The sequence below is a fragment of the Botryllus schlosseri genome, chromosome 9, assembly GCF_051294905.1.
Source record: "Botryllus schlosseri isolate E-star chromosome 9, Bs_hap1, whole genome shotgun sequence".
Classification (NCBI taxonomy): Eukaryota; Metazoa; Chordata; class Ascidiacea; order Stolidobranchia; family Styelidae; genus Botryllus; species Botryllus schlosseri.
The window spans coordinates 5,014,959-5,039,274 of NC_137244.1; the positions used below are offsets into that span (position 1 = coordinate 5,014,959).

General features: G+C 38.4%; 1 protein-coding gene across 2 annotated transcripts in view; it reads left to right on the top strand.

Moving 5' to 3' along the window:
• LOC145446946 (uncharacterized) overlaps positions 1-11,568 on the top strand; it is a 156,931-nt gene extending 145,363 nt beyond the window's left edge. Inside the window, exons 5-6 of one of the 2 annotated variants that reach the window (XR_013917399.1) lie at positions 8,267-8,512; positions 11,155-11,278. Coding sequence is in view for 1 of the 2 variants with exons in the window: in XM_080325346.1 (XP_080181472.1) it covers positions 11,155-11,352 (198 nt within the window). In the remaining variant the exon portion in view is untranslated. Of the gene's footprint in view, positions 1-8,266; positions 8,513-11,154 lie in introns of both variants that reach the window. The other variant, XM_080325346.1, reaches the window with a different exon arrangement.
• The last annotated feature ends 12,748 nt before the right edge of the window (positions 11,569-24,316 follow it).

Here is a 24,316-nt window from a genome sequence, read left to right on the forward strand (position 1 = left end):
CGGGGTTGAATTAAGTTCTCAAATATTGATGCAACACTAGATTCTCAGGGGCACTAATTCTGAGTTTATTCGATTCGTTTGAAGGGGAACCTTTTCAAAGGTGGTAAGTAACGAAGTACTTCTACTATTTCTGAAGTACTCAAGTAGTTTTCCGCTACTTGGGTACTTACTCAAGTAGATCTAATTTCCCGCTACTTCTACTTCTACTTCCTAATATTTTGTGATCTACTTACTTACTTTACGCTATTTTCAGTTTTTCAAGCAGAAGTAGTTTAATCCCCCAATCAGGATGATAGCCTGAGGAAATTTGGGGTTGTTTTCATGGAGTTTCAACATTATATTTTCATAAATATTGAGTAAAGCCCATAATTTTCGTAGTAGCTTTCTTGACTACTTAACCACCTGTGAACCTTTTATATTCCACTACTCTTGGTCGACGACGGACGGCTGCATGGTAACGAGCGCACCAATATCGAATTTCCGGCGATTGGGTATACCTGATAAAAAGTGGATTTCTGCTGATAAGGTCTTGAAATACGCTAATTTCTGCAGTTACATTTAAACAAATCACATCATTTAAAGATTAAATTGCACTGTGTGGCTTGACATTAACGAGCGCATGACTGGTATTAAACCGTCACGTAACTGTTTAATGCTATACCATGTGTACATGCGATGGCATTGAGTAAATTGCGTTCTCGTACGGATATGACGTCATCGACAGATGACACGAAATGATTAACACGCCACAGGACTTTGGATAACCCCACGAAATGATGGTTCCTTGCGACAACTACAACCGAACCATAGTTGCCGGAGCTGGAGCAGTTTAAAATTTACGGCTGCTCCGAAGCCCTAGTTATGACTACCATCGGGTATGGGCTTATATTATCTGGTTCGAGCCCGGTGTACTCATCCCGAATTCGCCTCTGCGACTGACAATACGGGACGTTTTTTTTGTTATTGGTTTCTATGACTACTAAATCAACTGGAGTAGAGGTGGAGATGCGAGATGCATCTTCATGACCAACGTAAATTTCCCGATGAATCATAGATTGGTTCAATTTTTTGAATTATGCCATGATACGGTGAAATAGTAAATAAGTCGTTTGGTTTTGTAAGTGTTAACATTACTTGTAAAACTGATGCAAATATAACTAAACGTTTCTTTCCACTTGACAAATTTAAACATTATTCTGGTTAGTAGCTCAGCCTCTTGGGTCGAGCAAATGTACAAGAAAGAGTGGTAGCATAGTCCTGGCCCGTGAATGCATGACTAAGTGCATGTAGACATATACTATTTGACTACTCTTTAAATTTTGTTTCCGACCAGCGTTTATTAGTAGGCTTGGGCATATTGATTAGAATACTCGAATCTGAATCGACTGTTGATTTTAGTAATTCGAGTCGAGCAGTAAAAGACGATTTTTCACTGAAGCATTGAAACCTTGATTGGCGGTATCGTAGCATACGAAACATAGTAAAAAGCTATGGAGATTTCGTAGCACATTTCCGAAGTCATGGTTATCCCACAACATTGTAATCAAGTGAAATGAAATCGGTATAGTCGGAAAAATACCAAAGTATCATTTATGAGTTGGATAACAGTCATTAGATTCTTTGTGGTGGCATAAACGGTACATATTTGAACTTTGACGTTATGCATTCTGTTATGACGTCATAATGGGTGATACTCGATTACTAGAATTGACTCGAAGCATATAACATGATTCAGAATCGAATCACTCAGGTACTCGATGATGCCCAGCCCTATATATTAGTAGTATGTGCTTGTGATTAGAGCAGGGCTGTGGAGTCGGAGTTTGGCTAATTTTCGCTTGATGGAGTCTGAGTTGGAATTGGTAAAAATGACTCCGACTCCAACTTCTTTATCATGTAAACAATTTCTTTTTAACGATATCTTTTAAATTACTAATAATAACTATATCAGGATTTTTATGTACTATCAATCACTGTTATTAGTAACGATGCAGATCAGGGGTGGCCAGACAGTGCCCCACAGGCCAAATATGGCCCGCGAGAAGGTTGTGTGTTGCCTGCGAGGTAATTCTCAAAACTAGATATAACATCTGGTTAAATTGCACGGCCAACCAAAATTTGATTAGCCTGACCGCGAAATTTGATGATGATCAAAACACCAGTGTCGACGCATAGGTGTGACCGGGGCCAGCCACATTCAGCACAGGTCTTCGTATATGACCATGAAGTAGAATATTCTGTAGCAGATTTATTTGACTTGAAATTTATCTTAGCACTTCGCATGATTTATTGTCACATTTCTTGCATTTTGCATTGGAAACCCTCCTAGAAATTATAAATACGCGTAATTTACAGAATTGAGTCTAACTATACTCACTAGGAGATTACGTGTCGTTCAACACGGGACTTCGCTTGTGCGCTCGAAGCGAGATCGTCGGTGATGAATCATTTGCGCAAAATGACAGAGCCATGTTCACCGAAACCGTCGATATTGCTATGTCTAAAACGCCAAATACCCATGTCCTAGCCAAATGAGCCCATTGCTATACAGGGACGACCCCCAATATGTGCAAGTAATATATTTATTGATCGGATTCATTCATTACCGTTGAAAAAATTTCGTGCTTCACGCGACCAGGGCATGACTGCACAGTGCACACTGCACAGTTACACACTGAGTTTTCATGACATGATTTTTATCAATTTTAAAACATAGTTATATAAGTTTTGTTTTCAATGTTATCGAATTCGGTTCGTTCTATTCGGGCGACTAAAAACAAGGTTATCAACATTCAAGTTGCCCGCGCAATGGTTCGTAAATCACCCTTTCGCCGAAAAGGTTGGCCACTCCTAACATAATTAGAATTGAACATTATTTGCAAAATACAATTCAGTTGCATAGAGGAAGAAAGAAGCAGAATGCATCTTCGCGATGCAGTTACAAATTAATGCAATTTTTGGAATTATACCTTGATATTGTGACAGAGCAAATATATCGTTTGGTTGTAAAATTGATGTAAATATAACCAAACGCTCCTTCCCACTTGACAAAATTAAAAATATTTGTAGTGTGGCTTAGCTGCTTGGGTCGAACAAATGATTAAGAAAGACTGCAAGTCCTAGTCCTTGAATACTTGTCTAAGTGCATGTAGACTAGACATATGCTATTTTACTACTTCCTAAATATCGTTTATGACCAATGTCTATTAGTAGTGAGTGTGTGTGTGTGTGCTTGTAATCAGTACAGTGTATAATGATAAAATTAGTAAGATGTATCTCTGTATTAGTTGCTGACTCATACACAAGAGCAACAATTCGATTGTTTTAACTATATTTTAGTTATACAGTAGCCTATGGGATTTATGTCGTGTTCGAATGATTCATACATATTAGGTTATTAGCGAGTCCATGTTATGAAAACTGATAAAATGTGAAAAAATGAGGGAAATTTAGAAAGGCAATTTAAAAACAATTTTGCATGCCATCGTTAATCATATTTTTGCATATGTTTAATGGTTATATGATAATCATTTAACCAATATTGTGGCATATAATTTTCGAAATGAATTGCTAATACTGTTGGAGTCGGGGTTGGAATCGGAGTCGGAACGTTTAAAGACTCAAGAGCCGGAGTCGGAGTCGGTCAATTGAAAATGTGTGGAGTCGGAGTCGGATTCGGTGCTAAAATTTACTGACTCCACAGCCCTGGATTTGTGCCCGACCGATCTCGGATTTTTTTCCAATGCCGATAAAACCGATAGGCTATCTAACGCCTCCACCGATAACACCGATATATTCAACCGATATCCAAATAAGATGGAATCTGTCTCAAAAGGCGCATTTTCAAAACTACAGAGTATATATATTTCAACAGCTTTACATCCATTGTTATACTCGAACATGACATAAACTAGAAAGGCTGCATCTGAACACCTTGAAAGTGTAAGCTATATGAAATACAGCAATATTCTCAGTCTAGTGGTCAAGGATTATATTTTTTTGACTTCCTACTACCGTATTGTGACGTCACGAAAATTGTCGACGATTTTTCACCTGTACCTGATACCGATAATTCATTCAGAGTTTGATATCGACTCGATATTATCGGCGAACCGATAATCGGTCCGGCTTCACTTGGGATGAGTATATAGTGTGTAGTGTAGTGAGAAAATTTGTGTATCTCTGTATTATAGTTGCTGACACATACACGAGAGTTACACGTCGATTATATATTTTTATCCACATTTTAAACATACAGTATTGGGTATGTATCAAATTTGAAAGATTCATACATATCAGAATATCTTGTGGCTTGTCTAAGTTATAATAAGTTATTACATATGAAAAAAGACGGATATTTCGAAATAAATACTTCCATGTTAATTGTACAGTGAGTATTTCAAGCTGTGCCACAATGGACCAGTTTGGCATGCGTGATCGTGAATAGTATGTTTGCTTATGTTTAATGTTTATATGAAAGTCATTAAACCAGCACTGTGGCATATAATTTGCGAAGTAAAGTTGTAGTACTGTAGGAGTCGAAGTTGGAGTCGGTGATAAAATTTACCGACTTCACAGCTCTGGTTGTAATCAAGTCACAGGTCAATATCACTTTTTTGCTTTTGACTTGAGTTAAATCCAGTCATTTTCAATTCACCACCGACTGAAATCCTAATCCAAGTTGGGAAGCAGAGTGTCGAGTCCGAGTCACAGCGTTGAAATCAATCCAGAGTCCAAATCATCATGTTCACTGTTCTTTTTCCAGTTCAGGTCATGTTCAGCCCACAGTTACTTTGCAATGCCTTCGTGGCTGCCCTAGTCTTGAGACATATGACTTGGCCTAGTCATGCGAAATAACTCGAGTACAGGTCGAGTCGGGTCATTTTCTCTATTTTATGAAAAACGACTCGAATCAAATCGAGTCACCAAAAAATCGTGACTCGAGTCGAGTCATGAATCAAGTCATTACAAGCCTGTACGAATGCGTCAAAAACTATAAAAATGATAAGATGAACAATAAATTCATCCGATTTTGTTACGAAGTGTAATACGTTAGAATTTTATACAAGTGCAGCGGAAAAAGTTATGGATATAAACCGTACATTTTTAGACCGCCTTAAATCCTAATCCGATCTTGCTACGGCACTTCGTAACACTTCAAAATCGCTAATGCTATGAGAATTCAGTGTGTAGCCCATTTATGTTTCAGTCGTAGTAACCGCCAAGATTTTTAAATCAGTGGTTCTCAACCTTTTTGTTTTCGAGGACTCTTTTCTACCGTCACGGAGACCCTCGGACTACCACATATTTTGGCTAAAATTTAACTCAATTACCGTGCAACCGTCATCTGTCTTGTGCAAATATTTAAACTGTAGGCTCGTGATGAACGGCAACAAACTGACTTGTCTTGAAATTAACATCATACTATATTATGTAAAACTAGGCAGGCGTTCATTATTTCGAAGCAAATTTTGCAGCGGCATTTCTTGAAAAATTTGGTCGTGTCTGGAAAATTCGCGTCTTCGATATGATATGAACGAGTGGCGAAAATCCATTTCCACCAATATATAGGGGATGGCGAATGTAATATTAACGCGTAACCGCAACGCTTCTAACTACACCTTTTGTTGTGATCGCAACATTTATTCATCAAAATTCAAAAACATAACATATCACGCTTAGCCTAATTTTTTCTATGCAGTATCTTATCTTGAAGTTATTATGGAATAATGGTTATGTATATCAAAGGAGAAAATGTATTGATGTGGTGAGGTTTCAAATCCCTTCATTGCGCAAGGATTGGGAAATTATATTTTAATGACTGTTCTCTTATTTGCTGAGACTGACAACTTCAAATCCGAAATAGTTTGCCAACATTTCGATGTCCCCCAGATTGGTCTTACCATCTCAAATTTTTCACCTCAAAAAAACGTTTATAAACAGCAATATGTTTGTATTAGTACGATATTGGTAATAAGGCGAAATTAGTTTGCAACGTAGGATATCTCATCTCAGACGACCATTCTGATGATGTCAGTCCTGAATGTTTACCGGTTATGAAGCTAAACTGCCTCGTGCTTTCTTTAATTTAAAGCACTCAAACTTAGGTTATCAATCATTTTGCAAATTTAGAGGTTTCGCGGACCCTCTGAAATCACTCCGCGGACTCCCATTAAGAACTACTGTTTTAGAGGTTATAATTGACTTTGGTCAATAATATTGCTACTTCCATATATTGCGTATACTTGATCTGCTTCACCGGTAGAGCTGATGAAATTTGTCTATGAAACTAAACGGTTCCGTTATAGGTTCTCGCGTGTTAGCTCTACGCGGTTCGTTGTGTTCCTAATGATTTGTTGAAGCATGTTATTTTTTCGTGAAGTGGGGCAAAGATCATCGCTGCTCAAAAGATATTGGCATCATCCACACGCATCAGCTTATACTTACCTAACGAAAATAAAAATTCCTATGGCGAGACGCATGCCTTTCCAAACTCACATTTCTTCACAGCGTCCGACATAATCCTCTGCGGGTCGAATTTATACCGCGGGGTTTAGATTGTAGAAACAGGACTATATGTGATGCTGGCCTGCATAGACATTGTTTGCGGCCCACAATATCATTTCATATATCAGAATAATATCCTACTTGTAATGATCTAGATCAGTGGTCGGAAACATATGGCTCGCGAGCCATATATGGTTCTTTTGGGTATGAGATATGGATCTTCAACAATTTTTTAATTTTGTAATAAATTTATCAAAATTGCCGCAACGTGTTAGGAAATTTTCATTACGTCCAGAATAATTATTCTCGTGGCAGCCTAAGCATGTTTTTGAGAGGTCAGGACACTGGGGTAACCAGGGCTAGGGTCTCCTACCCTCCTTTTATAAATCCTCAAATTTTTAAATTACAGTCGCAGCGGCGACTAACATCCCTCGCGAATTCGATCTATGCGACATCGCGCGCCTCAAAATTTTGGATTGATCAAAGAGAATAGCAGACATGACAACGCTTGAATGACAATGCAGTTTTCTTGATCTACGCCGAGAAATGAACTGCCTTGGAAGTGACAGTCAAAATTATAAATTTAAATTAAAAAAAAAACGCCGTAGCTATCCGTGTTCTTGATTGGTAAGTAGTTTTCTAGTAAACCGACGTTAAAATGTAACGTTTTGTTAGCCGAATACTGGAGAAGTCAATCAATATTCAGATATTCGGAATCAGTGCGACAATTACATTCAATTAATATCAGTGATTATAAATTCTAAGCTATTTACGATGAGTTGCGTTTCGCAGGTGAGGCTTGGCCTGTATGTACCTCACCTATGCATTACCTCTCCTTTCGCGCTTTATTCATAAACAAAAAATTTGAAAATTGCCTAATGTTTTGAGTAACAATGTTTATAATCTAGTCATTCATGAATATCAATAGAAAATATCAATAATCATTGAAGGTTTCAAATCATGTAGGCCTACTGCTGTATAGTGACCATGTTTGGCTCCACCTACGCATGTGCGCGGAGAAAATATGGCGCACACTAGGAATTCCATGTATTAGTGAATAGCCTACGTCACGAAATTTTAATTGTGACGTAGTAGTTGATTGACATTTATTGCTCTTTGGGATTTAAATTTAAAAATATTGGGTCAATATGGATGGCTCTTCGGCCCCAAAAGGTTCCCGACCACTGAACTAGGTGAATATTTCTAAATGCTGGAAATTATTTCTGTCTCAATATGTTGATCGAGAGCACATTCATAACTTCCCATGTGCTCAGCCGCTCCACCCTACCACATAACATGGCTTTGACGATAACCACATTTTTCTCGTAGAAGGGGACAGGCCAAGGAGAACGAATCGACCTCGCACTGACTAGCCTAGATAGCAGTGGTCGGGAACCTATGGCTCGCGAGTCATATATGGCTCTTTTGGGTATAAAATATGTTTCGATACCCATTTTTTTTTAATTTTGTAACTATAATATATCACTATTGCAGCAACTTGTTAGTAAATTTTTATAACGGCAAGAATATCAGACAGGAATGTCAATGTGACGATCTGATTCTGACTGACGTCAGCACAAATACATATAAATAAAGGGATATGAAGGATCGTCTTCCATTAGCCTGATTAATGAGCTTGATTCAGTGTGATGCAATATATTATATTGCTTGTGCTGCTGAATCCAATTCCTTTCGATTGTACCAATAAATCTTTGTGACGACATTACCAAAACGAGCTTGAATATTCTGTTCATTGCAGAAGATGACTGCAGAAGACGAGGAGGGATGGTTCATTCTGGAAAATGTTTCACTACTCATATTCCATCATCTCAGGATATGCATGAGTTATAAACAGGCAATTGCAGAATGCGCAAAACACGGAGCTCTATTGGCTGAAATTTATGATCGTGTACAACAAACCGAGTTATACAACTTCACTCTCACAAAGATGCCAGCTGGTACATCGGGCGTCCACTTATGGTTGGGAATGGAATATAAACACTCGGTAATTGGTTAAATTTTCAACTCTATACACTATACGGTCATTCAGCGTTTGGACCAATTCCCTGTGTTCGAGTAGCAAGCCATTTCAGATAACTTCCATTTTCAAGTCGAGTCAAATTAGGTCATAACAAATTTTATGAATTACAGGCTATTTCAGTTCAGCATGACTACGGTGTTAATCGTCGTTTGTCAGCGCTAGCGAACTCTTCGTAAGCAGTTCGGATGTTCATCACTTGGGTTTGATGTTAGAGTCAATGCGAACTCTTCGCATCCTACTGATAACAGTGTTATAACACAAGTCAACAAGATTTTTATTTTTTGATCAAAGTGATGACTATGAGGTCAATTTTCGTACTCTGATTACGAATATGAAGTCGCTTTTTTCCTATCACGTCAAGATTTTTCATAATCTGTGATTTAAAATTTTGCATTTCAGTGCTAAAAACAGCCTGTTCTGTGACGTATTCCTTGCCGTTAGGTCATAGCTATAACCATTGTGACGTGATCAGAGGTGGTCAAAGTACTTGTCTTAGGTACTCAAGTAGAATTAGAAGTAACGGTGTCAATTCCTATTCAAGTAGCAGTAAAAGTAACTTTTTATAACTATGTAAAGAAGTAGGTATTCTAGGCCTAGTTTTTGATATCATTGTCAATTTATTAATATTTTCTTCCTTCCAAAACATCACAAGACTGCGATACAATGAAAAGATAGGAAGGCATTGAAACGACGTGGACTAGTCTTTGAAATCCAACTTGACACCCACCTTGGCCCAGGCGATGTAAAGAAGAGAAATTCCCAGCACACTGAATGAAAAATAATACAGCATAGAGGCTGTGAAGAATTTGGACACAAAAATCTTTAGCATTTGGTGTGCTATTGGTTTGGAGAGAGCCGAATGGACATGGAAAAGATTGTTACTTTTGCTCATGTGTTCTTTTGTTATTCAATGTCAAAAATCAGCATAAAATTCAATATCAAATTAGACTTGCGCAATACGACCGATTCCTCAAGGGCCAGATGTCACAATTCTATTGCCTTCAAAAGTTTTACCAACATTTGAAGAAGATTCTCTCGGGGAAGAGTCTTTGTCTGAAGAATGTTCTCAGCATGAGTGTGATGGTTATCAGCAGATATATAAAGTTGAATAAAGCTGAACTAAATGACTTTATCATAAATTTGAATTTGCCAAATTATTCTGCTCTCATTGTATGTTCCAGATTAAAAGTCAAACATATACTTGGCACTGATAACACTGTTGCTTGTTGGTATACGCAGCGTGATAGCGAATACACACGCTTGCTTGCCTCCGAACCATCTTTTGTCTATTGTGTCGATGTTCAAGGTCTCATAGAGACATTGGGAACTTTGAATTGCGCCTCTTTATTTGTGCACCAAGCCTAAATACGGTTTTGCCGCACAATACAAATTAATGTGCTTCTATCCATGTAGCTGGTACAACTGGCATCAAGGGGTCTTGCGAGAATATGAAACTTTTGATTTCAAATTTGGAATATAGTACTCAAACTACTCAAACGTGTAAAGTTTCCGTTGATTTTGAATTCATAAATATGCTACTGGTTCAACTTTCTAGTCTAGAACTACAAGGTATCTTTGTTTAATGTGTGAATGGTGGAGTCGAATTCATTGAATTAAACGTTTGTGGCCAATGAGGGAGTATCTTACGCCAGGCTTTAAAATGTTTTAGAGCCTGCTCTTAAAGCCTGATCTGATGTTGTACTTCCACCATTATATATTAAACTGGATCTCATGTAAAAGTTTTTAAAGGCTCTGATCAAAGAGAGTGCATGTTTTAAGTACATTCACGAAAGGTTTCCTAACTTGAGTTAATACAGTAGAGGATGTATTTATAGGACCTTAAATCAGAACACTCACCAAAACCCTTTTTTCCTTATTAGGAAGGCGGATTTGAAAAAAAATTCACGACTCTGTTTCATTGAAGCTGTATCTATTTTTTGGGGGAAATACCAAGGATCCTGAATATTTGCAGGGATTAGTTTAGGATAATAACACCTCAAATCTAATAAAGTAAGTCGAGGGCTTTGTAGGATGTGTTTCGTATCATATACGGACCTAAACGGGCATAAGCGTCCTTAATACAAACGTTTTTGAGAAATTTTTTTTTCCGATTATTGCGAAAAATCGTGACGTGATGAGTGCATTCTGACGGCAAATTCGGAATCAGCATCGTCATATAAGGTAAACTCTATTAATCGTTCCAAATAAAAAATAAAGTTGACAAGGTCGACTAGTGTAATTTACTAATGTGCAGAGATGAACGGATTTAAAATTTATATATCCTTATCCAATCTAAATCCAAAGTTTAAAATCCATATCCAAATCCAGAATTCATTTCGTCCCATGTCTAAATCCAAGTTCAAATCCGGTCATGACTAAGAATTTTTCAGAAGTCGCATGAAAATAGAAAAGTATCAAAAATATACCAATCCAAATCCAGGTAAAGATAATTGTAAATCCAACTCCATTCCAAATACGGCAAAATCATCAAATCCAAGTTATTTCCCAAATCCAAATCCTTACACTTCTCCGCAACTGTGCCATTTTGCCGCAACCGTGATCGGCGTTTCAGAAATAATCGTACTTAGTATTCATGTCTTTGACAGACTTCAACTCTTCTGTACCGATCAGGAATGGAAAAACATTCGAATCAATTTCATTGGCTTCCACCATCTCCGAGATCTACGTCGTCATACAAGTACATGGTCATGTTCATAAGAAATGACGGTAATGGCAACTTCGGAATATGGAATTACGCAAACGAAAACCCACTGAATGGAGTGATGTGCGAGAAAGAAACCTGATCATTCGTTTCAACTACAGAAGAATCGCCGCCAAAGAAACGTTGAAGTGATAAAGTTGATGCAAATATGTACATATTGTCATATTATTAATACAGTCTCGATCCAGAAAATAATAAAGAGAGTATGCGTCACATCGACGAATAAGGGACTTGAAGCTTCAAAATGTTCCAATTGCATAATGAGTACTTTTGAAAATGATAGTAATCAGAAGTGGTCAGTAACGAAGAGCTTGCACTTTTTCGTATTATTCAAATATTTTACTTCTAATTATAGTACTTACTCAAGCAAATCGAATTTTCTGGTACTTCTACTCCGTAATAATTCGTGAAGTAATTACTTACTCACTCTTCGCTTGTCAAATAGAAGTAATATTTTCTTCCAATCAGAAAGAGAGTGAGACTGCGATGGAGAGATTTTGGGGCTTTCAATTTTCGGTACTACTTTTCCGTGTCGCTCTTCGTCTTAACCACGGTCCTTATAATACGGGGAAGGGCGCCAATTCATGATATTTCCGGAGACGGGTTTCTGGGGTAAATAAAAGTTAAGAGCCGCTGTTACATAACAAAATTATCATTTGCATCCCATGATGCGGTGTAATTAGTATGCTGTTGAGAATTGATACCTCCAAGGATGTTGCAGCACGAACTTATTTCTCTGCACCACCGTATAGCTCAGTTTCCAGAATTTAACGGACCACGAGACCGTATTTATGACTTATTTTAACAACTACTTATACATATGCAACGAACGACACATTCATATTCGCAATTTATTCACTATAAGCTTTTCAACTGACCCTCGTCGGTAGTGGCCGTCAGTATAATACGGAGATTGCAATTCGAAATGTAAAGCTGAAATAGGTAGTGTGACGTAAGAATGGTATAACAGCAACAACGAGAGAATTCACAAAAAGAGAGCGTTTAGCAAAAATGCAATTAGTGCAATACAAATAAGCTATAATATATAGCCAGAGACGCAACACTAATGAAATACACGGAGAGAATAGAGTCGGTCGTTTTGCTGACAAAGAATCGGTTGCTCGAGTTTTATTACAGTCGATTCGAGAACCTTGAATTGGAACAGACTACGTTCACGAGCAAGAATTGAAAATCTGTCATTGTTATACGATTTTGCACACTCTGGATGCGTAAGAAGGTGCTGACCTATTGCAGATCTACATGACATGGTCTGGTCATAGTCGCGCATGAAAGGGTTACTGGTCTGCGATTGACTGTCTGAAATAGCATTGACGTTAGGTTTTCTAATCTGCTTGGGCACATGTTGGTTGATTCTATGTTGCAAACGAAGTGAAGTACGACCCACATACCGACTGTCGCAGTGGCACGTATAATTGTAAATAATACTACTCTGTTTAGTGGCGGGTAGTGCATCCTTCAGTGTTGCAGAAAAGAGAGATTTGTGGTGAAAACAATCCTAGGTTGTACCCACATTAAATATTGACTAACAGACGACATGATTTGCTTCTCAAATCTACCAGAAACTATACCAATCCATGGTAAATGTGAATAGACTGGACATTTACTGGGTCCAATGAATTTAGTGGCTCTGAAGTCAATTAGTTTTTTGTCAATGGTGGACTTCACAATGTGATCAGGGTATCCCTCAGACTGGAAGATTTTCCGTATGAAATCTAATTCAGATTCAAGTTCTGACTTACTACAAATCATTAGAGCCCTGTGAACAAGCGTTCGTATCAGATTAGTTTTGCGCTTTGTCGGACAAAATGAATTCCAAGCAAAATATTGGCCAGTGAAAGTGGCTTCCCGAAAGACTGACGTCAGAAACCTCTTATTGAAGTTTTTTACGAAGACATCAAGGAATGCAAGAGAAATGTTATGCTCCATTTCCATAGTAAATTTGAGCGACGGGTGAAGCTGATTTAAATGCCTCAAAAAGATATCACATTCCGATTATTTGTTAAAGACCACGAAAGTGTCATCAACGTACCGCTGGTACATCAGTGGTTTATCAATGTTCCGAAATAAATTTCGCTCGTGATAACCTACGAAAATATTAGCAAGTATAGGACTAAGAGGTGATCCCATTGTAACACCATCGGTCTGTTTATGTATGGTGTTATTGAAACTAAATTCGACATCACAAGTAAGCTAGCGCATTAATTTAACGAAAGAAAACCTTGAAAATGGAGGAGATTGAACGACACCACCATAAAGTTCATTGGCACAAATCTCTATAGTCTCTTGAACTGCGTGGCACGTTCGTGAATAAACTAGATATATCAAACGAACACATAGAGATTTGGGAAACTTCGAGATCAACATTACGAATGGTATCAGCAAATGTGAACGAGTCACGAACAGACATGGGGTGATTACTTCATGAATGTAATCAATTGCGATTACGATTACTTCTAAACGACGCGATTACGATTACGATTACGATTACAGCAAAATCAGAAAGTAGTCGAATACGATTACGATTACATTGGAAAAGTAATCACGATTACTCACGATTACATTTATTTTGCATCTTAGAAGCTATGTTAAAAGACAAAATATGGATTGCGCTGAAAAGACCAAATGAGATAAAAAAACTCCGTTAAAAAAGATGCGTCATTTGTTTGTTACGTCATAATGTACCCATTGCCCATTTTCAAAGAGGTCAATTTATCGCAACCTACGATTTTCATTCTTGCCAGGGCTATAACTACTGCACCCCAAATTTCCCAATAAGGTGAAGAGCGAGCTCGAAGGGGCTCAAAAAGTATGTCGTAAACCAACATAAGTTACAGAGTATTTTCGAGAGATCTAATTAACTTGAAAATCCTCCCTCGATCAATGATTTCCAACCGCGGGTCCGAGAGCTGCATGCGGCTCTCAGCTAGTCTACTTGCGGATCCAATTGTCGTTGGAAAATCCAACAAAAATATTAAAAAATCAATCTATAACAAACAAAAAAATTGATATTCAAAAATTTCACTTGCATGGCTTGGAGTTTGGAGTTTATAATTAAGGGGAAAGACCAATTCCTTTGGTGTCGAGTAGCGATTCTCTACTCAGCAACGATTTCGTTACTGAACTCACGTCAAAAAGTATGCTCACACTAAAATGCGATCGGATCGGCACTCAAATTTAAGTCTGCTCATCACCAGACTTAATTAAGTGCAAGTGGTGTTACAACACGTTTTACAACGCTATCTGACCAGCAAACCAAAGGAATATTTGACTTTTGATAAGTTCAACGGCCGCATTGACGGAATGAATGCTTTTTTACCCATGATGAAAATGTTTTTAAGTCGTAGTGTATAGGTAATATGGCCACTGACCCTTTAGTAATTTACAACTTGAGTTGCTAGACATGCAGTCAGACATAAAGACATGACAATTTGTTTGTGCGTCTCACGAAAGTTTTTCTTTTAGTCTGCTACGTTTGAGCCACTACAATATCTTTTGATTATATAACAAACCGGAGGTCACGAATTAAGAACGTACAGTAAAGTAATTATAAAAAGAAACAGAGGTCATAATTATGAATTACGTCCCCCAGCTCTACAGGTAGGTAATTGTGTGGCGATATGGCGCAGTGGGTTGCGGGTTCGAGACTGACCGAGGTCGACTTCAGAATACCTACCTCCTAAGTGCTAAAGGCTTATGTAGGCTCCTCCTCGCCGTGTCATCCGCGTAAGCGGTGTCTTACAAAAAGCTTACAAGTGGGCCGTGCTACAAGTCGGCAGATACGGAATCAAAAATGCAGAAAATCGGCCTGGTGTAAATGACCGTTGCAGTCGACAAACACCATGATTACCTCAAACAAATAAACTCTACCGGTATTTCTGACCATCGGGGACTGAGAGAGGATTAGAAATTAACAGTAAAATATTGCAATTACTAAATTTATTGACGAAATTCAGTCTTCAACTTGAGATTATCACCCTATGAGAGCCAAAGACCAACGTTTGGACTGGGGGACGAATTGCTGGCGGCAGGACCCAATGTTGAATAAAGAATTATGAAATAACGATAGGCACCCCTTTCAAGTAGAGTGACAAATTACGTGCCCAACCCCTTCCCTATCATGATATCACAGCATATTAAGAAGAGAAAAATTAGAATGCTAGCAATCCCAACGGATGGTGTGATGACATGGAAGGTTATGGTTGTTGATGAGAGAATTCCCTAATACAGTGTTGAGATGACTCGAGTCATGACTTGACTCGAGTCAGACTCGAGTCACCTTTTTCGTATCACATGACTTGACTCGAGTCGATAGGCGCCCCTTTCAAGTAGAGTCATATGACGTTTGTGCTATCACGAACCTGGTATAATATCTTTTCATTGTTCGCGAATGTTCAGTTTATGTCATAGTCCTTATACAAATAAAAAGTAATCGTTCTTTCACAGAGAAATCGATTAGATATGAGAAGTAGTCGATTACGATTACGATTATTTCGGAATTTTTTCGAATGTAATCGATTGCGATTACGATTACTTGAAAATGCTGTAATCGTCGTAATCGATTACGATTACTAATCACGATTACCCCATGTCTGGTCACGAATGTAGTTACCATCATAAAAAAACTCACAGGCTCAAGATATCTCGCAATTCACTCGATCCAACCATCGATAGTATCAGACGTAAGGTTACATTCGATTTATGAGTCTTCGGAAGACCATACATCTGTGGTGGAGCCAGTGGGTCTGATGTCGTCGTATACAGCAGAAGAGATTTCCCCGCCTTCTCGAGGGTCAATAGTAGACGCTGAATACGTGCTTCTATCTTGGAGGTGTTTCAACCCTACATTTCAGTGAAGTGATAGCCTATAATTCTGTACACGATACCTAGCGGCGACTTGGGCCACATAATGCTACAATGCTGAAGTATTTATTGACGTTTTAATCGTTGCCAAATGTATAAACCGGGGCAATCAAATGATATAATAATCATATAAATCCATATCTTCCGTCGCTTTGCCAACAATTTCCACGATGACTTACGCCTTAACGGTCCAGGCCAGACCGGACAATGTATTCGGCGTCTGAGTATTGCTATCGCGCAGATTTGGGTTTTATGATATATTAAACATATGAAATCAAAATTGATCCCGTACGCCTGCTAGATTTTTTTTACATCATACAACGATATCAATTTCATTGATTCGTTGAATAAGCATCATTCGCTGACTACCCATTTGTAATGTATATCGCTCTTGGTGTTGTGTGATTGTGAGTCAAACTCACAGAAGAGAGTCACTAAATATTCACAAACGGAAAGCTGGATATTTCGAGCAAACTTTTGTAACAAAGTAAGTAGAATTTCTGATATTGTCAAGGTACATGTTCGTTTAGTGGTGATCTTTTTATGCTATCAGCGCCATTGATGGATTGACCCGCAATTGAAATGCAATAAATTTCAACCAAAGATATTATAATGAAGTGAATATTGTAATATATGAAAAGGGTTCACAGTGCAGAACCTACCAAGGTTCGTTTGTGAACGTGATCCTTTAGATTCCGGGGTTCACGCACAGAACGCGAACGTGAACCTCACGTTCACACCATCCCTAGTATTTTATACCACGATAATTTGTTGTCGTAATAATTTCTTCATAGTCTCAATAGTCGATTGTTGATTGTCTCAAGCAGACATGGGGTAAACGCGATTAGTAATCGTAATCGATTACGACGATTACAGCATTTTCAAGTAATCATAATCGCAACCGAATACATTCGAAAAATATCTAAAGTAATCGTAATCGTAATCGATTACTTCCCATATCTAATTGATTTCTTTATGAAAGAACGATCACATTTTATTTGTGCATGGACTATGACATAAATTGAACATTCGTGTACAAGGAAGAGATATTATACCAGGTTACTGATAGCATGCAGAAACGTCTGATTTTCAAACGCCACTGCTCATTATTACGTCAGAAATATTAGCTTTGCTCGTCATTGCGTAATAAGTAGGACCATTTTTATATGACATTAAAAATCAAATATATGACTTTATTTTTGGGGAAATATGACTTTATATGACTTTATGCGAAAATTGTGTATTTTTACATGCGAACAACGTCACTCACGGAGCTAAACAGTAAAAGCTACGAAGCATAACAGTAACACATATCCATTTTTATTTTAATCCAGTTGCAGTACAGTTTCATGTAGAGGGGAATGTTCGTGTCTTTGAACTTACGATATGGACGCAAAATGACTTTAGTAAGGAAAACGAGCGCTCCACAGACGCTGATGTGGGTTGACACTTCAGCAGTTTTGCATATATCGCTGGTGAAATGTCTTGTCTTTGTCGGTCCATAATTTGTTTCACATCGTTTTGTCAAATCGCTTCTTATGAAATTTTTGAGCTCAAGCGGATCTTTTCCGAAATCAACGACATTTAGATCAGCATGGACCTCTGTGATGGTGTACGTAAAACTTTCCAATTTGAGTATTGAGTTTGAAATATTGTTATAGTGGAGGCATATTCCTGTTAACTGACTAGTCAACTTTGGATCGTTGACTGGATTTTTGACGATCTTTCCAATAACTCCTTCACCTTCCTATGCATTGACTATTTCTTTCACTTGTGGAAGTCTCTCGGCATAATATTGATCAGCATTCAACAAGCTACCCCAACGAGTAACTGCCTTACTTTCTTAGTGCTTAATTGCTTCATCGCTTAAATTGGTGTTTTTTATTTGAAGTATACAACGATATGACTTTACATCTCAAAAATATGATTATATAACTTGAAAAGCTTATTTATGGCCTAACCAAGAAAATATGACTTTAAATGACTTCATAACTTTCTTAATATACGTCATAGGGATGTGGTTTTTGCGTTAAATTGATTTCACGACTTACTGATCCATAGAAGAGAATATGACTTTAATGACTTTAAATGGCCCTAGTAATAAGTATCCACACATAGTGATGTGATTGTAAGAACACCCACCGTGGTGTGTATCAGGTTATCAATACACTCCAGTCGCCACCACCTCGCAGCGCAGGATAATAATCACCACTGTGCCTCGTTTAGAACAGTATGTATTGATGTTTGAATATGCTTAGTTAAACGCAGTTTGACCATTGCTGCTTGGCGAGCAGTAGGCCAATGTATTACGTACTAGGAATGGCGTGAACCTGTGAAAGGTTCAGGTTCGTGTGAACGCGAACCTTTTTGAAAGGCTTTGTGTGAACGCGACGGTTAACCTCATGACGTCACGCGACGTCATATTTCTAATCCCAACCCTACATTTCAGTATAGTGATATATTAATGTACAACACGATACCTAGCGGCGATTCGGGCCACATCATGGCACAACGCTAAAGCACATACTGACTTTTTGAACGTGGCCAAATGTATCAACTGAAGCAATCAAGTGCTGTAACCATGCCATAAAATCAATATGTTCCGTCGCTTTGACAACAATTTCGACGAGGACTAGCAAGGGAACATAAGCTTACGCCTGAACGGTCTAGGCTAGACCGGAATGCCTATTCCTATAAATCATGAATGCTTTTTTTTTCTTGGAGTGCTGATGTACGAAATTCAAAATCAAGCCATCTAGAGACATTAAATCGCAATGATAGAAGAAAATTTCCAGTTTAAATTAATCTCTCGGAAAGACTCTATAATTTATGTTGATTTATGAAATACTTTTGAGTCCCCTTCGAGCTAGCTTCCAATCATATTGGGGAATTTGGGGAGCGACAGTTACGAACATGGCCAGAATGTAAAGGGTTGGGCGCAATAAATCGCCCCCTATAAAGTTGGGCAATTGGTACATTAAGACGTAACAAGCAAATGACGTATCATTTGTAAGGAAAGTTGTTATCTCATTTGGCCTTTTCTTCGCAATCCCTAATTCCCTATGTTGTCTTCGAATATATCTTCTAAGATTAGTTCTGAGAAGCAAAATAATGTAATCGTGAGTAATCGTGATTACTTTTCCAATGTAATCGTAATCGTAATCGACTACTTCCTGATTTTACTGTAATCGTAATCGTAATTGTTATCGCGTGATTCATAGGTAATCGTAATCGTAATCGAATACATTCATGAAGTAATCACCCCATGACTGGTCTCAAGTGCGATTTCTAATGCATCTTATTCGGAAAATATGTGGACACATGAAGTCAGTGTAGCTGTAGCTCAGTGGTTCGTAACGTTTACTAACTTTCGGAATACTTACGCTAGTTTACTAGCCTTCGCAGAACCCCAAATTTTTGCATTGTCACAGACAAAAAATCTGCCGCAATACAAATCCAATACGTTGCTATAGATGACTGGTCTACGAAATGAACTGTCCATCGACAGTATGTCAACAGAACAAAACCATAAATAAATTAAATAAATTTCTCTCACAAAACGAAAAGGTAAAAATGAGTTTTAGTGTAAATCAGTGTGACTTCTGCTGTCCTCTTTCATATACATACAAGCTCAGAGATGTGAGAATTCACCTACAATAGCCCGGACGGGTCCGGTCTTATGTGATAATATCGTCTACGTTCACAGTCAGTCGCAATCCCTCACTACTTGCTTACTACGTCAAATTATAGTCACTGTAGGTTATTCTATATCGTTCATTGTTTTCTTTGTTTTCTTTGATTCTTTGTTTTAGGTGTTTAGTCCAATTGCAAGCATTTTTGTTCCGTAGCAACGGGCCTTACTATTTTTACCTTCAGTCTCATGCCATGCCCCCATGCCCCCATGCCCAGGCCGTGTTATTTTTGGCATTTTTCAGATTTTATTTTTGGCAGTTTTGGCATTGCCAGGAATTCGTATTTCTGTACTCGAATTAACGATGTAAAACGCTGTATAGTTTATTCTTTCATATCAAATGAAAGTCACAAAACGTGCAGTACCACTTTGTGTCATCAAACAGCCAGAGCAGACACCGAAATGGCAACGATGTTGGAGAGACAATTCACCAAATACAAAACCGACCGAGTGCTTCTGCAATATCATAGCCGAATAGTCGATATGATATGCGTGCTTGATTACCTGCGTTCCCACAGATGACAATACCAGTTATGATAACAATCCAAAATCGTTGCCTACACGTTTGAATCACAGCCCAATAGTTAGAAATCACGAGTGGGTTCAAGATTTATTATAATATGAAAAAATATCAAACGGGCAAACAGAAAAAAAAACAGTAAACGGCTGCATGTTTGCAAGCCTGTGCATGGTACGCATTGATGGGAGTTACTTCATGGCGACTGAGGCATTTTGCCCTGTATAAGTGTACAACTGTGCATGTTCGATTGTTCATTGATGCAGCTGTATCCCTATTGTCCAACAGGTCACAGTCTATCAGTGATTGCACCATATGCTGGCATTTTCATTAGCAAGTTGGAAGTAAATGGAAATATATATACCTAAATGCAGCATGGGTCGCTCGTGTCGATAACATGAAATAACAAAATGCACGAGCGGTGACAACAGAAAAATGCCTTGTAATTAAGCTACTTCCCTCATTGCTGGATGTCATTTACTACCTGGGTTGATCAATCCGCAGTACATCGTAAATCCAGATTTCAGTACTCAACTTTTAACCTCGTCCCTAAGATTTTCATTCGCACTATACATAAATCCCTACGACGGTAGACCGTTTCACGCACCTCCATTCGGGAATTTAGCGTTACACACTTGTTTTGTCCATTCATGCAGACTCATTTCAATACTTGCTGACATTTCTATCTAAAACTTTCATAAAAATCTATATTTTCAAAAAGCCTTATTTTAGGCATTTTAAAATTTATTTTAGGCAGTTTTGGCATTTGGTCCCCGAAATACCAAAAATAACACGGCCTTCCCATGAGGGAGAATGGGTCTAAGCCAGGGGTGCGCAATTATGACCTCCGCGGGCCAAATGAGAAGTAGAAAATACGATGGCGGGCCGATTAAAATTTTTTAGCAATATTCTCCAGCGTATTTAAATTTTATTTCTAAATTACATCGGTAATAAATGCTGCTCAGTAAATGTGTTGATGTTTGGTAATCAGAAAGTGAAGGTTAATCAAAAAATACATATTTGCCGTCACGATTCGAAACAATGTTAAACATGAATCATTTTAACACTCTTTAAACCCCTATCCACGTTTTTCTATTGAGACACTAAAACTGTACCTCAAACTTTTTTTTAGCCGCGCCCCACGTTATGATAGTGACAAATTACGTGCCCTACCCCCTCCCTATCATGATATAACAGCATATTAAGAAGAGAAAAATTAGAATGCTAGCAATCCCAACGGATGGTGTGATGACATGGAAGGTTATGGTTGTTGATGAGAGAATTCCCTAATACAGTGACTAGTGAATCACTTTGCTAAAATGACTTGACTTGACTTGACTCGGCGTATCATAAATATGGATTGACTCGTGACTCGGAGCGTAATTCACGAGTCAATTTCAAGTCATCAAGTAATCGGTGTCGATAAAAATCACTGCAACTTGCATATGTTCGGATTGTTCACGAAACGCTGCTGTAACCCGTGAGAGCGACCAATCATTCCATGATCGCACGTTTTACTGAGCCTCCATTGTTCTTTCACTCTCACAAATATATTGAGCACAAACGAAGTCGAAGCTTACAGCTTACTTTGTCGTAAACTAGTATAGTAAAGTAATTTGATAGCAAAATGTATATTTCTATTCTCTGTTCTGACGTTAACCAAACCTCTGGTTTTATTGAAATTGAATTCGAATATAGTTTACATATAGTCCTCACCAATGGCGCAGGCTGGAATTGTATCATATCAATTTGTAAATGGGTAATATATTGCATCCTATCAATTCGGTTCTCCACTCTCTTGTTTGGCTGGTAACTATAAACTGAGGCTATGCAATTACTTACGTAGTTTATCAGTTCTACGTAGCCAATATGTGAGCGATACAGCGCCTTCTTGCGTGTATATTTACCTCCATATTCGTTCATCGGTTCGAAATCAATGACCACTCAACCTTTATTTCTATAGCTAGCAAAATGCAATGACGTAATCATGTCTCATACTTGGAAAAGGTAACTTGACTTGAATTGTGACTTTTATCGTGACTTGACTTGACTTGACTTGACTTGACTCGAGTCACCTTCGACAATCGACTGACTTGACTTGACTCGAGTCAAAATGTGCAATGACTCGAAATGACTCGTGACTCGAAGGTAGTGACTTGATCCCAACACTGCCCTAATATCAGTCGGACAATACAGGAACAATAACTTTACCATATACCGGGGGTAAATCTCGCGAAGCGCGGAAAAAATTTTCGTTTCACTTCGGCTTCGCGCCTTCCTTCAGATGCTTTCATGCCCCCAGTTCGAGAACAACTGCACTGAAATGTATATGGGATAGTACAAAGCTTGTCTTGGACGCCGCATTCCGAGCATTGTGCAGCTGAAATAGCCTTGATTTCGAGCGAAGTTTGCAGTTATTCTTAAATTCGCCCTCCTTGACGGAGTGTTTCGTGTTTTTGTCATAATTAAAATCCTTAATCTGGCAACATGGTCGGCAAAAACTAAAAGGACGGGTTTACCCCTAATTCCAATATACAAATATTTAGTGCTCTAAACCTTCTTTGAATTTCAGCTTTCGGCTTTCTCTTTTGGGCATGCCCGTTCATCCTTTATGGGTGGTAGATATGAGGAGTCATATAGTAATCGCGAGCACTGATTGACTTGTTTTACGAATTAGGTATTTGGAAACGCCTCACGCAACGCGTAATGTGACAATGGCAACAAAGAAAGTGTGACCTAAACTATATGGAAAGAGTGATTTCTTGTGAATATAAATGTTACTCATACTTTGCCACATTGCCTTTATTTTGAATCTGGATTGCGCATGCGAGGTACGTAACTATACGTATAGGCAGCGTAATTGTGGCATATTGAAGAACACTGAACAGGATTCAAAGTAAAAGAAGTTCCTGTTTAGTTGATATACAGCCTTGGCTTCAGTCCCCGCATCAACATCCAAAAAGCAGATTTAATGTTAAGAATTCCAAGCAAACTTTCGCGGGCCGCACAGATTGGCTTTGCGGGCCGCACTTTGCCCAGGTCTAGTCTAAGCTATATTTGAGCCATAAAATTGGCCATGAAATACTTGCTTAGTTCAGTTCTTCATGTGTTCGGAATCAGACATTCTCGATCATGAACATAAACGAGACATGGCTGAGTACCAATCTAACTGATGTCCACGTGCAGTCTTCAGTGATAGTTACCACGCATGACACGGAGCCAGAGTTCAAATAACTTGTTGAGAACTTTGATCGACCACAGATATCTCATTCGCTTCAAGAGCTATTTAAGTAGGCTACATTACGTTATTAAATTTATTAGGTAGTGTTTTTGTTTCTATGCTTTAACGTGAATTTTCGAACAAATACATTTATTCAATATTGGTGGATAAATATTCGATTAATGTATTGATTCAGGAATCCGGCCCGCCAAGTTCTTCATTTACGCATATCAAGTCCGCCAACTGAAGAGGTTTCCCGCCCCTACCGTAAAGAGTGTCATCGTATTGTTCAGTCGAAACGAAATAGCGCGATACCGATTGCTTGGCTGCAAATGAGCTTATAAATACGGGAGATGAAATTTAAGATGGACCAGGTGCTTCTATCTTGAATCCCAGCCTCCCATGCGTATGTCACTGTACGAGATGTAACAACCGCAACAGTCACCAGTTCGCTACTGATCGGTCCTAATTATGTGCAACCAATCAAAACCAAATGGACGTATCAACACAAATCATATTTGTGAATAAAGTGTGTGTCTTATATTTCATGAAACGCCGGTTAGGAACCACTATGGATTGCATGTCCGTTCAGTGGCGTGCCTTTTATGGCGTGCGGCATTACGTGTACGAGTAGCTGAAAAGCACAAGTCAGCAACCCGCAATTTTGTGAAAATGATGACTAGAACGTATTTCGAATAACAATGTGATGCCCCGGGCGCTATATGCGTCTCATCTGT